General features: G+C 38.7%; 1 protein-coding gene across 1 annotated transcript; it reads right to left on the minus strand.

Annotated features, from left to right (window-relative positions):
• Positions 1 to 12,463: 12,463 nt before the first annotated feature.
• LOC130859931 (olfactory receptor 1030-like) lies at positions 12,464 to 13,399 on the minus strand. The gene has a single exon (XM_057747498.1). It carries the CDS (start codon positions 13,397 to 13,399, stop codon positions 12,464 to 12,466), a length of 936 nt encoding a protein of 311 aa, XP_057603481.1.
• Between the last annotated feature and the right edge of the window lie 506 nt (positions 13,400 to 13,905).

Raw genomic sequence — 13,905 nt, forward strand, 5'->3', positions numbered from 1 at the left:
TCACTTTTAGTCCCGCTCAGGGTAAGTTTCGGTTCATTTCTCCTCTTTCCTCTCTGTCTTGGTTTTCCTCTGTCTCTTCTATTCCTTTTTCTTTATTTGTTTGATTCTTTTTTCTTTTCTCTTCTCACCTGCACTGCAAGGTTTTCTTTTCATGCCATTTTTTCCCCTCTTCATTTCATTTCCTCCCCCTTTTCATTTCATTTTCTGACTGTAAAGAGCCCCAGTGGATGAGAAAAAAAAAGAAGCCGATGCATCAAACTACTTGATCCCTTGTTGTATAGTCTGCGGGACCGCAGAGGCCAGCAGCCACACTTATGTGGAGGGTGGGCGTTTATTGAGTGCCTACCATGTGCCAGGTCCTGCTGGAAGTGCTTTACACACGTTACCTCATTTAATCCTCAGGACACCTGTGACGTTGGTACTATCACTGAGCCTATTTCATGAAGTTGAAACAGAGAGCTGACACGAATGGTGGACCCAAGGTTTGAACCCAGGCTGCCTGACTCTGCAGCCTTCAATGGCTCTGTGATCCTGCCCCTCGTTCTGACAGTGGGCTGCTGGCTGCTGGCCCCACGCCTGACAGGGTTCTATGAACTTCTTCCCAGTCAAGGGGAAGGTCTGTTGTTTTAGGAAAAGGAATTCTACCTTCTTATTCTGCAGCATCCCCCATTCACTTAATAAAAGGGGCACCTCAAAATTTTAAGGCATTTGGAGACTCCAAAAATGTATTTACTACACATAAACCCTATAAATACTACCTGAGGTTAATTTAAAGCACTTACTTTGTCAGCCTTGTAAAAACATTATTTAACCAATAAAGTCAGTCAACCTCAAGGTTCCCTGATGTTTTCTTTAGTTAGTGACTCCTCCTATCTGCGTTCTAATGAATGCTGTCCCTTTCCTAGAGGATGTTTATGAAGACACACCTTTCTCCCAGAAATGCACATGGCTCCTCCCCTACACCCAGGTAGAACTGAGAGTGCTCTTCTTTTGCTCCTACTGTGCCTACACAATCTTCTATTGTAGCACACCGGACTGTAGTCTCTTCCGCCCTCACCCCCCAACTCTTTTCACTTCTTATGCTGTGAGACTCTTGCAATCAAGGGTCAAGTCTAATTCAGCCTATCCATGCCACACCCAGCCTTGGGCTGAGGAAATGCAAAAGAATGCTTCTGGAAGTACATGTGTCATCCAAAAGGGGCCATCTGGTAACTTCAGCATCATCCATGCATGGAAACTTCCTCTTTGTCCCAGAGTTGATCTGATTCAGGGATTCTGAGTCACCCTCACAAAGCTCACAAGAGACTTATGGATACAATCAGATACCACCTTACTCAATTATAATAGGAAAAATTAGAAGTTTTAAGTTCAAGTGACCCGGAAACCCTCCCTTCCCTGATAATCCAGTGAGCCTAGAATCAGAGTAGGTGTGTTGGGCTATGATGTAGCATTAAATGGCAGGAGGTTCTGCTGTCTTGGTGCATCCATTCGCCAAATCAGGAGGACCAGATATTTGGGTTGGGCCCACAGGGCCCTTCTCCCATGGATGGTTTTCAGATGGCACTGCTATCTGTTGTTTTGCCGACTTTCTTGCTTCCTTTGCTGTCATGTTCTTCTTTTAATTTGTTCTGTGAATATAAAGTATGAAGACTCCTGTGTAACTATTCTGTAAGAACCAGGACCAAAGTATATGAGTGGTCCATTTCAGGACGCTGACAAAAATAGAGATGTTGAGCATCCAGAGATGATTAAGATGAATTTCCTGTCCTCAAGGAGCTTACAGTCCAGTGGGAGCAAAAGACACCTAAACAGCCAATTTCAACGTAGGTATAGGTTGTAGTGGAGGAAGCTTGTGAAGGAGGGAGTGGGCAGATTCCTTTGGGCCTGGCCTAATATATTTGTTTTTGCATTACTTCTACTAGGTTTGTAATTTCAGGCTATCACTGCTTTTTTTTTTTTATTTATTATTTTTTTTGGGGTACACCAAGTTCAATCATCTGTTTTTATACACATATCCCCTTATTCCCTCCCTTCCTTGACTGCTTTTTATAACTAAAAAAGGTACACAAATAAGATCATCTATGGAAAGCAGAAATAACATGTGACTTCTGTAGAATTTACGAAGGCTAGAAAGCCCAGACTACGCTGTGACCACAATGTTCATTTTTTTTCACGGGGTACAAAGTGCTGTAACTTTCCTAATAATATCCTCATAATTTTCTAAATAGCAGGATTAGTATTAAATCCCAAGGGAAAGTTGCAAGAGCCCATTTTCTCAAGTTATTTAAAACTCAGACTTGACAAACTTCCCCCATTTAAACCACAATATGAACTTGGTGACAAGACATTCACGATTGCAAGGACATGCAAGTAAGTGACTTCTGGCTGCAATGCCTCAGATATTTTTTTGAAAAGTATTTAAAAATGATGACGCATAGGTGTTGTATTTGGCTTAAGGAAGTTTAAAAGTTAGACTTGAAATCGTCAAAAGGCACGTGAAATATATCTGACAGCTTAGTTCAACTTGAATTTTAAATCAATATTTTATTATTATATGCTTGAATTCTGCAAAGTTTTTTAAGGTATCATAACTTGGAACATTATTTTTAAAAATGCTTTAAAGTCTCTTAATTAAAATATTTCTTCTCAGTTATGTTTTTTGCAGGGACTTTTGAATTACTTGTTCCTCCTTTACTAGTCAAGCAAAGGTTGTAAAGTTTTAGAGGCTGTTCCCTCTTCTTTCATTCTTATTCCAGAATTTTAGCAATTATTAGGTCCTCATGTATCACATCTCAAAAACTGGTTTTCACTACAAAACTGAGAGGTTCAAATAGGATTTGAATTGTCAGAAAAATTGGGTTCACTCTAACGCTTTTTCAATCATGCCAGTAATTTGAGTCAGTAGCTTAAGAATATAGAGAACATGGAAGTAAGAGGAATTATAGGGCTCAGACATCTGCTCTGATGTGAATGGTTTACCAGCATGGCCTATGGGATGAGAGCTACCTCTTGTCATCCGCAGCCTTTAAGTGTGTGTTCCTTGGAAGAGAATGTGTAAAGCCCTCAGGAAGACTACAGATGTGCTTTATTCAGTTCCTTATTACATTTTTGAACCTGAGAATACTTTGGACAAAAGAAATCTAGGCTTCTGGTGCTGATGGCAGACTGAGTGTGAACGGCTTTGCTGTGCTGGGGTAACTCCTGAGAACAGTCTGACATCCAGGCCAGCTTGTCCTTGGCTCTCCTGCTCATCCTAGCTCTGGGCTTCCGCATGGTGAAAACAGCGGGGAAGCAGCTGTGTCCCGGTGGGCACAGGAACAATAGGTCACAGCCCACTGTACTGCTCCTGAGAAGCGGTTTGCTGCCTGAACCCAGCACCATCACTTAGACACCCAGCATGAACTAGAGGGCTCTGTGCTGTATCCAATTTCCACTCCAACAACATGCCAGCCAGGTCCCTACGTTTCTCATTGGTTCTCTTAAAAGGAAAGTGAAAAACTTTGGTGAAAAAAGCTATAGAACCTCTCAGGAGGGTCTCAGATCTTGCGGCCGCGCCTGCACCTCTGTAAGTAATGGTAGATGATCCATCTCCTCCCCACGGGTGAATCTGACCTCCACCATTTGCACACTATGCGATCTAGGATGTGTCACTTAGTTTCTCTAAGTTCCATTTTACTTTTCTACTTTACGGTTAATCATAGTAGCATCTGTCATTGTGATGATGAAAGCAAGACATTCTCATATAGGCAAATCTTTGCATACATCTCCTGCAGTGTCTGAAGGGGAGCAGAGTCCAGTGCATGTCAAGTACAGGGATTAAGACCTGTGATAGAGGATTCACTCTTTTGGGCTGATATCGCAGGATATTCTGAGCAGACTTCTTGGTACATTCTTTATGTTCGATAAGTCCAATCCCAGATAAGGAAACTAAATATGCCAGTGGCAAGTCCAGACAGGAAGGGCAGAGACTTATGAGATTCTAGGCACCAGCTGAATTCTGACACGCAGAGAAATGAGTACAGGAGGACTTAACTTCTTTCTTTTTCTTAAGACTTGGAAGTCAGGGGAGACCTCTTTGGAAAAGTGGCATTTAAGTTCCTGTGCAGAACAAGAGAAGTCCTGGGTAGAGGAAAGCGTAAGGTGACATGTAGACCGTTGGTGGGTAAAACAAGTCTCCTGATTCCCATTTTGATGTTTCCTTTATTTATCAAACTGCTTTCATTAGGAACTTCTTGAAATCTCCAGAAAATATTTTGGATAAAGCACTGATACAACTCACTATAATAAGGATCACATGAAACCACATTCATTCATTTAAAAAGCATTGAATCACTGCTATGTTCAAGGCTCTGGGTTGGGTGTATAAAGATCCAGCATCTTTTTGCTAAACCATATCCCTTTTTGGCCAGTGGCTTCCCAGTCAGACAGATCTGAAATCCCAGCCTCATCTTTTACTCCTCCATCATCTCATTCTTCCCCTCTCCTCCCGCTAGCCTTAGTCACTAACTATACATTTAGATTGTGGTAGCATCCTTTTAACTTGGGTCCCTGCCTCTAGGCTTGGCACTGGGCATTAGAAGGTAATTTGGAGTAAATATATATGGTAGAATTTTGGTAAATATATAGGCTATATATATCCTGAATAGGATTGATTTCTTCTTTTTTGTTTGTTTCAGAATAAAGAAATCAGTAAAAAGCACCTGGGATTCTATCACCTAGAAATAACCAATACCAATTATTATCAGCAATCTGTGTGTGTATTTATATATAGTTCACATATACCATTTTAAAAAAATAAAACGTCATATGAGTACTTTGAATGTCTTTACACATATATCATGAGAATTTTCATGAAAATAAATATATCTACATTATTTTAATCAATGCATTATTATGTATATTTATATATTATTGTATCACTATTCCTTAATTTATTTAATCAATCTTTCATTGGTATATCTTTATATTCTTATTGATTTCTTACTGCTATAAACATTATTATAGTCAATTTTAAAATGCTTAGATTTTTGTGCATTTCTTGGAGCATTTTCATCAAGTAAATTCTTGTGAAGCAGACTATTGATCAAAAAGGTGTTTTAATTTTAAGCCTTTTGGTGAATATCATCAAATTGCCCTTTGGAAATTTTATACCAATTTCAACTCCCCAAAGCAGTCTATAAGTATGCTTCTTTTTCTATACTATCATCTGGTTATTAGTATTCTATAATATCTTTCCCAATCTGATAGGTGAAAAATGATCTCTTTATTGTATTAATTTGTATCTCCTTGATTACTAATGAAATTGAACATCTTTTATGTGCAGGTTATTTACATTTTTTATTTTGTGAATTGTCTTTCATATCTTGTATGTACTTTTATTGATTTGTCTTACTTGTTTATATTAATTGTCATATATACATTGTGAATATTTTCTCATTTAATGTTTGTCTGTGTTTACTGATTATTGTAATAGAAATTTAAAAATTTTATTTCATCAAAACTGTCATACATTTTACTCACAATTTCTGACCTTAGTTCTTTCCTTAGAAAGGCTTTTCCTATTTCCCAGACCAGCAAATATTTATCTATATTTTATGTAAATATTTTTAAGGTTCCATTTATTACATTAAGGTCAGATTAATCTTGAATTTACTTTGATACAAGGTATATGACATAAAAGTGTGTTCATGGTTTGCATTTGCACTAATTTATTGATAAGTCCATCATTTCCCTACTGGTCTGAAATGCTGATATTATCATATACTATGCTTATACATATGTGAATCTACTGAGGATCTTTGAGGCAGGGAGATTAGAAGCCAAGACACAGGCAGGTCCAGGTGCAAAGTAATGATAAGGATGGTTAATAGGAATGGAAAGTAAGGGGATTAACGCAAGCGATCTTGCATTAACGCATAGAAAAATAATGGGTAAATCTTGTCTCTTCTTTGAAGTGTGAAGATGATAAGGAGAGGTTAAAAGTAGCTATAAGTTTTTTGAACTCAGGTGACTGAGGGAAAGTGTCCTGTATGAAACTGTGAAAAGCAGAAGTTGGCTGTGAAGTAGATGATCAGTTTGATCATTAAGATTTTGCGCTTGTGGTCCCAGCAGAGAATCTATGTGATGACGGTAATGATGATGAGATGTGTGTGTTTTTATGCATGTCTGTGTATGTGTGTGTGTATGAGAGAGTGGGAGACAGACAGACAGAGACATGACAGAGAGCAAGAATGAGAGAGTAGATTAAACCCAGATTCAGTTAACTTTTATTGAACATCTCCTGTATGTAACAGGCAACACTGCATTTTCCTGGATGGTTCATCAGCACTTGAAATATTTTACTCTCCTCCTTAAAGAAGTAAAGCAATAGCTTGCACCTCCACGGAGTCTGAGAAATGACTCATTAGCTTCTCCCTAGTTCCCTCCCCCACTCTCTTTTCTCCCATCCTGACCAGCCTTAGATCTTCACATCTCAGGTCCCTGATCACCCTCCACCTGATGTGAGAGAGGAGGTGGAATTCCCATCTTAACAGCTGCACTGTAGTGAAGTAGAGAGTCCTGGAAGGGAAAAAAGGTGAGGGAGGAGGCTTCCACAGGGCCTTAACTCTCATGCTATTTCCTCTAACTTCTTCCAGGCTTACTGCTAGTCTAAGAAGCAGCCAAGGAAAAGGAGCAGGAGAGGCTAAGTGAGATGTCCCCAACCACAGCCCCACCACACACCCTGGCCTCCATCCCACAGCTCACCCCTAATAGCTCTTTCACAGACTGGGGTGAGGCCAGCAGAAGCTCAGAGCAGTCAGTCCTGGGGACGAGAATGCTGCCTTCCACAATTGTAGCTGTAACAAGTAGAGGAGTTCCAAGTAGCCCACTTTGGAACATCAGACCTTTGTTCTATGGGATCATGTGTGCTGTAGTGGTTCAGGGTCAAAGCAGTGTAAGTGGAGACATTATGAATTAAGAAGACTTTTATGGTCTGAGCTGAGCAGACCATGTGCAACTGTGTTTCCAGGAGACAGTGTGTCCATGGTCCAAATCATTGACTTGTAAACAGACTTTGGGACTGGGGAGCCTGGACATTGGTCTGTATGTACTAAAACTTTCAATCAGACAGATGAAGTGAAGAACATGTCTCCATTATTGGAGACATTTGCAAACTTCCATATTTTTTAAAAACATTTTCCAGACAAGGATTTTGCAAATAATTGCTTCAAACCAGAGATTCTGAGAGTTGAACACTAGTAGGAAGTGGTACAATCTGGTTATTAAAAATAAGAGCTTTATACTTTTAAATGTTTAAAATGAACTTTAGCGCACCCTGTACTACGAGGGTGAGTCAAACTGGCTGTAGAATTTACAGAAGTTTTAATACAACTAGAGTGTGGATTATTTGACTCACCTTTGTATTTTATCCTTATAATTACCCTGCAAGATATTATTTTCCTCATTTTCTAGATGAAAAAGTTAAGACTCACATGGCTCAAGCCACTTGATGGATATCATGCTTCAGAGCTGACTTAGGAGTCAAGTTCAGACCCTGTCCAACCTCCTCCTTGCTGTACCACGAGCAACTGCTACAAGCTTCGAAGGCCTGCTTTTGAGGGTGTGCTTTTTTTTTTTTTTTTTTGGCAAGCAAAATCTTCACCTCTCCGACCATACATTTTTCCCAGGCCCAGCACAATTTATTTAGCTTTTGGCCTGCAGGAGTCTATTATAGTGTTCCCTCCGAAGTCAGTTGCAGGTTTAGTGAAGTGATCACACACACATAGCCTTCTTTTGATATAACAATTTAATATACAGGGAAATGTAGATAGGCTAGGAAATAAAAGCTTAGCAGACAGTGTTTTAACAGCTAACACATTAAAACAGAGCAGAGAAATGTACTCTTAGATTAAAGTTGGTGGAGTTGTTATTTTGCACCTGGGGACGCTGGGGGACCCATCTGTGATTTGTGGTAAATAATAAGACGGAAGGATAGTCCAATGTTTGTGAAAGATATTTTAACATTTCTTTGTAAAAATGATCCCCCCAATATAAATAACATTCATGAGAGTATCCTTTCCGTTTGCTGCTCCATTGTACTAATGTTAATTTAAACCATGCATCTGAAAGATTTCTAAGGGAAGCTACTTGCTAGTTTTGCTAAGGCAAATGATGAATAAGGAAACATACCATTCATGATATTAGTTTTCAGATGAAACTGGTTGAGAGAGAGATAAGGAGAGTTAAAGATTGTTCTTTCTAAGAGGAAAGGCAATGAAAATGGAATAAAAACCTTCCATGGGAAACCCAGAGATGGACCTAGGAGCTCTCCCTATTCCTGCCCAAGTATGAGAAACCAAATATGCAGTCGAGTAGCATCTCTCCTGAGGGTGAGCCAGAGGTGGGCTGGAGAGCGCTTGAGCCTGGCTGGCTTCTGCTTGTACCAAGTGTGGTATGGTCAGCAAATAGGACTGCCTGTGATGAGGGGCAGAAGCTGCAGGGTGGTAGGTGTCCAGGTGCCGAAGTGGTCAACACATCCAAGCAAAGAAACTGAGATGTAGGAATAAAACATTTTCTTTCAGACCACAGAATAAAACCTTCTGGAAACTGTCTCTGTTAGGATAGTCAATCTGGTGCAATGGCATTGAGGTAATTATTTGATTTTGTAAAATTAGGATGATCTTTTCGTCACTCCAATTTGCCCTATCTTAGCAGAGATGGAAGTCCTAGTTATTTGTTAAGTGTATTTTTACAGGAGAAAAAAAAAAGAGCTTGGAAGAATAGGCGAACTCTGTGACCTTCCCAGGAGCCTAAACTCCCCAAGTTCTACCATTGGTGGCTCCCTATCTCTCTGGTGGATGCATAACTTAATTGCAGGCAAGAGCCACTCTTCAGCACTGAATTAACATTTTCCGGTTCCACCTTGCTCTCTAAAGAATGCTAGGAGTATACATCCAGGGCAGAGTGGAAAGTCTAGGGGCACACCTTTGAGATTTAAAAATTCTTATTTCTGAAATACTTATATACATCAAAGAAAATGAAAGAAAATGCATTGACTTTTCCCTCTCATGTTTCCTTTCTCACGATCAACATAATAAAAAAATCCTTTGGGCATGTTTCTAAGCATGACAAATCAATAGAGTATTAAATGAGAAGAAATAAGAAATTTAAATATAAGCTCATTGAAAAATTCAGCATTTTATGTGCCAATGAATATAAATTTATACGTACATATGCATATGTCATATATTTCAGCGACATATTAGATGTGTTAATGGAAATTGTCTATGTAGTGAATGCTGGCAAATAACATTCACTTTTAGGATATTCATGAGGAAAACGGATCTACATTTTATTTGTATGTGAGAGCAGTTTTACTTTCACTTTCAATGAAATGTTGGACTTTTAAAATCTGATAAAGGTAAAATGTTCATATTTACTTTTTCAGAAGACATTTGTTTATTTTGGCCTGAAAAATTAGTATAATTCTTATGAGTATTGATTGAAACAGCCTCACTTTATAAGTGAACAAAGCTGCGTAATCATGCTGGTTTCTCTCATGGCTTAAATATTGTCGTTTTAATACTACACATGTGTATAGTGTGCTGTAGATTTTAAAAAAATGTAAGGAATTGATTGGAGAATTTTCCTCAAATCAGATCAGGGATATACACTTATAAGACTAAGGAGCCTTGGTGGGAAAGGCAATAGAAAATATTATCTCAAAATTTAGGTAATTCAGACACTTCCTCTCTCTCTTTGCTTTTTAGGTCTTTGGGAAATTTAGGAAAGTATGGACTTATATCCTTCATAATCTGTGAACACAATATTCTTGATTTTCTACTTTATAGGCAATCAAGGAAGCACATTGAACAAAGCACACAAATTCAACTGCTGGGAAGGCATTATGGAGAGGTCCCATCACATACCTCCTTCAGTTTTCTCTAAAAAGAGCTGAAGCACTGATGAAATGTACTCTTAGACCAAATAGTCCTTTAAGAATGTGATTATAATTTATTTGCTGAGAGGCATGTATAAAATATGTGATATCTATTTACTGTTTTTTTCTCTTTCTAAACTAAACTGACATGAAATAGTTTGAAAAAAATTTAAGAAATGGGTATGGCATTTTATTGAAAACAAAATTTCCCATCTTAGTGCTGTACCTGCTCATTTTCTTTATCTCAATATAGTAATGGTCCCTCACCTGTCATGGTCCATCAATAACTCCAGCTACTACCATCTTCCCCCATATACCAACTTCCCACATGCACCTCTCCCACTGGCTAGGCTGAGTTGTTGCCTTCATATGTCTTTTTGCTTTAAAGATGTTAGTCTCATTGGGGAGGATATTAAAAAACAGACTTCCTTTTATTGTGGTGATCACTTTGTAGTGTACACAAGATTGAATTATGTTGTACACTTGAAAATAATATTATATACCAATGTTACCTCAATTAAAAACAAAAAAAACAAAAACAAACACCCCCCCCCAACAAAAAAAAGAAGAGAAAAGAAAAGAAAAACAAATCTTCCCATCATGACCTCAGTAACTTCCCTCTCTCTGTTATTTCTCAACCACAGGGCCCTTGCTGGGCACCACGTCCACCCATCCATTGGAGTTAGGAATAAATATTGAAGAGTACAGTTCTGTTCAGCAATCATTTACGGTGTGTTTGGTCTGTGCCAAGAACTGTGGTAGGTGCTGGGGTGCAGTGTGAAGCGATAACCTGGTAAGTTTCAAGGAGATCATGGTCTAAGCGTCTGCCTCATGTTATCCTTCAGCACTATCCTGTCTGCTTTTCTTGCTCCTCTCTTGTACATTTCCTGTGCAAGCTCTCCTACCTCCTGGGCTTGCTTCTTTCCTTTTCTCACTCTTCTCCTTTATCCTGGTAATATCTTTACAGCCAGCACCCCATGCCCAAGTGTTTAGGAAGATGGCTTGCAACCCAACTCTCCAGAAAGACTTTCTGAGCTAAGTGAGAGGAGTTGTACCTACTTAACTATTTTAATTTTTCTAAATTACTAGATCACAAGCAGCAATACAACAAAGAGCCCATCATACTACCTGAAGAGTTAATTAGGGGGGACAATCTAATGGTTTATGGCAGATCCATATGTCTTAAGAATTATTTTGGAAGAAGCATTAGAACTGAAGCTTGAATAAACTATAGAGTGCTCATATTCTTGCCTAAATTAAAAAAAAGAAAAAACTAAAAGAAATTTTTCTTCACCTGTCTTCACTGACAGCAAGAACTTATATAGATTTCTCTCTCAGAAACTTGGACTGTCATATCTGTGAAAATAGAAATAAAGAACATGAAAAATGTTGAAAAACTAAAGTATTCCTCTAGGTCATTTAAATAATTTAAGAAACATGCACAATCTGGCCTGGTTACCTTAAGAAACTCTCCCTCTTTCCCTTTTTTTTCCTCCTTAATTCTGTTTCCCTTGGGTTCATGTGTGATGCTTTCCTCGCTAAACCATACCCCCTAAAAATCACTGCAGCTGCTCTTTTCAGAAACTAGAAAAATCAAACCATGGCTGTCAAAAAAATAACCACTTTTAAAATCTCTGAAAGTACACTAAACCCTCTCAATCTCTTCGTCTTTTTTCTTCTTTAATATCATCTTTTTTTAAAAAATAGTTGTGGCTCGTGGGCTTAGTTGCTCTACAGCATGTGGGATCCTCCTGGACCAGTGATCAAACCATTATCCCCTGCATTGGCAGGCAAATTCTTAAGCGTTATGCCACCAAGGAAGTCCAATCTCTTCTAATTAAACTTTCTTTTCTAAACAAACATTAAAACAAGCCCCACATTTAACTGATTCATAGTTTTTATGTTCTTCCCCCCCATTGCCCCTCTTAGTATTGCTAATAGTGATACTATTTTTCTATTGTTCATTTTAAGCATGCAGTATTTCAACTACATTTAGATTAAATATGCTTTTATGTGATCGGGCCTTGAAACCTAACCACAGTACAAAGCAATGTTATGAAGAAATATATCTTAAGATTAACAAATGATTTGCTACAATAAAGCCTGTTTTAAGCAGGAAAATGTTTCTAACAACATAGATTTTCATGTATGGGTTTTGCGCCCAGCTTTGTTAATTTCAATTAAAATGTGTTAATTTGTTAAGTTTCACTCTATTACTTTTTAGGGTCATTTTGAACTTTTTAGGATCATTTTGAATTTCCCATATTACTACCTAATCGATAGTAAGCCACTTCATTTTCAACAGATGAAGTTATTAATAGTCTAGCTTGTAAATCAATTCTGATTACTCTATGATTATTAGTTGGATTAAATATTACTATCTCAAGCAAATGATCTAGTACTTTTGATCTTTACAGAATCCAAACTGGGGATTGACTGTTTACCCTGATTAGATGGCGGGTGACTGGCCTGCTAAATTTCAAACAGATTGGTTATACCATGTCAATATATCATGCTTCCCCAGTGCTACCTTCTGATAACTCACTATGACTCCTTGCTCTCTAACATCTTCTTCAGGGTGTCCTTTACTTCTGTGTTCCTCAGGCTATAGATCAGGGGGTTGAGCATGGGAATTACAAGACTATAAAACACAGAGACCACTTTGTTATACTTCCATGAATTTCCTGCTTTAGGTTGCCTCAGGTACATGCAAAATAGTGTTCCATAGAAGATGATGACCACAGTGAGGTGGGAGGCACAGGTGGAAAATGCTTTGCACTTGCCTTTTGAAGACTGGATTTTTATAATAGAAAAGAGGATGCAAATGTAGGAGATGAGGACAGTCAGGAGGGATCCAGTGAGATTCACTGCAGAGAAGATCAAGAGCTGCTTTTCTTTGTTGTGTGTGTCAGAGCAGGAGAGGGCAAGGAGAGGGGGGTCAGCACAATAGAAATGGTGGATGATGTTGGAGTCACAGAAAGACAACTGGAAAGTCAGAACTGTCTGTATCACAGAGTTTAGGAAGCCGTAGGTATAGACCCCTATCACCAACTCCTGGCACACGCATTGAGTCATAATGGCTGTGTAAATCAAGGGGTTGCAGATAGCCATGTAGCGGTCATAGGCCATTGTGGCCAAGAGGAAGCATTCTGTGGTGGCAAAAGCACTGGAGAAGTACAGCTGGGCAAAACAACCTGAAAAGAAGATGGTTTTTTTCTTCACCAATAAATTTTGCAGCATCTTGGGCGCAATGGACGAAGAGTAACAAAGATCAATGAATGCCAGGTGGCTGAGGAAATAGTACATGGGGGTGTGGAGCTTCGAATCCATTCTGATGAGTACGATCATGCTAAGGTTTCCCACCAGGGTGATGAGATAAATTACCAGGAACACCACAAAGAGGGGAAGCTGAAGCTCGGGACTGTCTGTGAATCCCATGAGGACAAATTCTGTCACTGTGGTGCGGTTGCCTTTTGCCATTCTGTTCTTTCTCTTGTTAGAAAAAGAAAATATGGCTTCAAAATGATTAGATATTTACAAACAAAAGCTTCTTACCTCTTTGTTCCAGTATCAGACGACAAAAATTTGGGTTCATAATCCCAATGGTTAAGAGCTGTCATTTGCCACCGGGCTTTATTCTGCTAAAATCAGAGATGCCTGAACTCATTCATTTTCTCTTGGAGATTGACAAATTGACCTCCGAGTAAGTGGCACTAAGTTACATTTCCAACAATATTGTACAAGAATACTGGTTTTCCCACAAATCCAGTGTTATCAGATTTTAAACCTTTGCCACCGTGATGGTGAATATTGGTAACTCAAGTCTCTTGATTTGTGTGTTTTTTTAAAATTATGAGTGGGGGTTAGCATTTTTCAACCAATTATTTGCATGTGTATTTTTTTCTATGCTTAGTCAGTTCAATTTCTTTGCTAACTTTTTTATTAGGCTGTTGGTGTTCTAAGTGTTTTATCTATAGGGCTCTGTC

The sequence above is a fragment of the Hippopotamus amphibius genome, chromosome 9, assembly GCF_030028045.1.
Source record: "Hippopotamus amphibius kiboko isolate mHipAmp2 chromosome 9, mHipAmp2.hap2, whole genome shotgun sequence".
NCBI lineage: Eukaryota > Metazoa > Chordata > Mammalia > Artiodactyla > Hippopotamidae > Hippopotamus > Hippopotamus amphibius.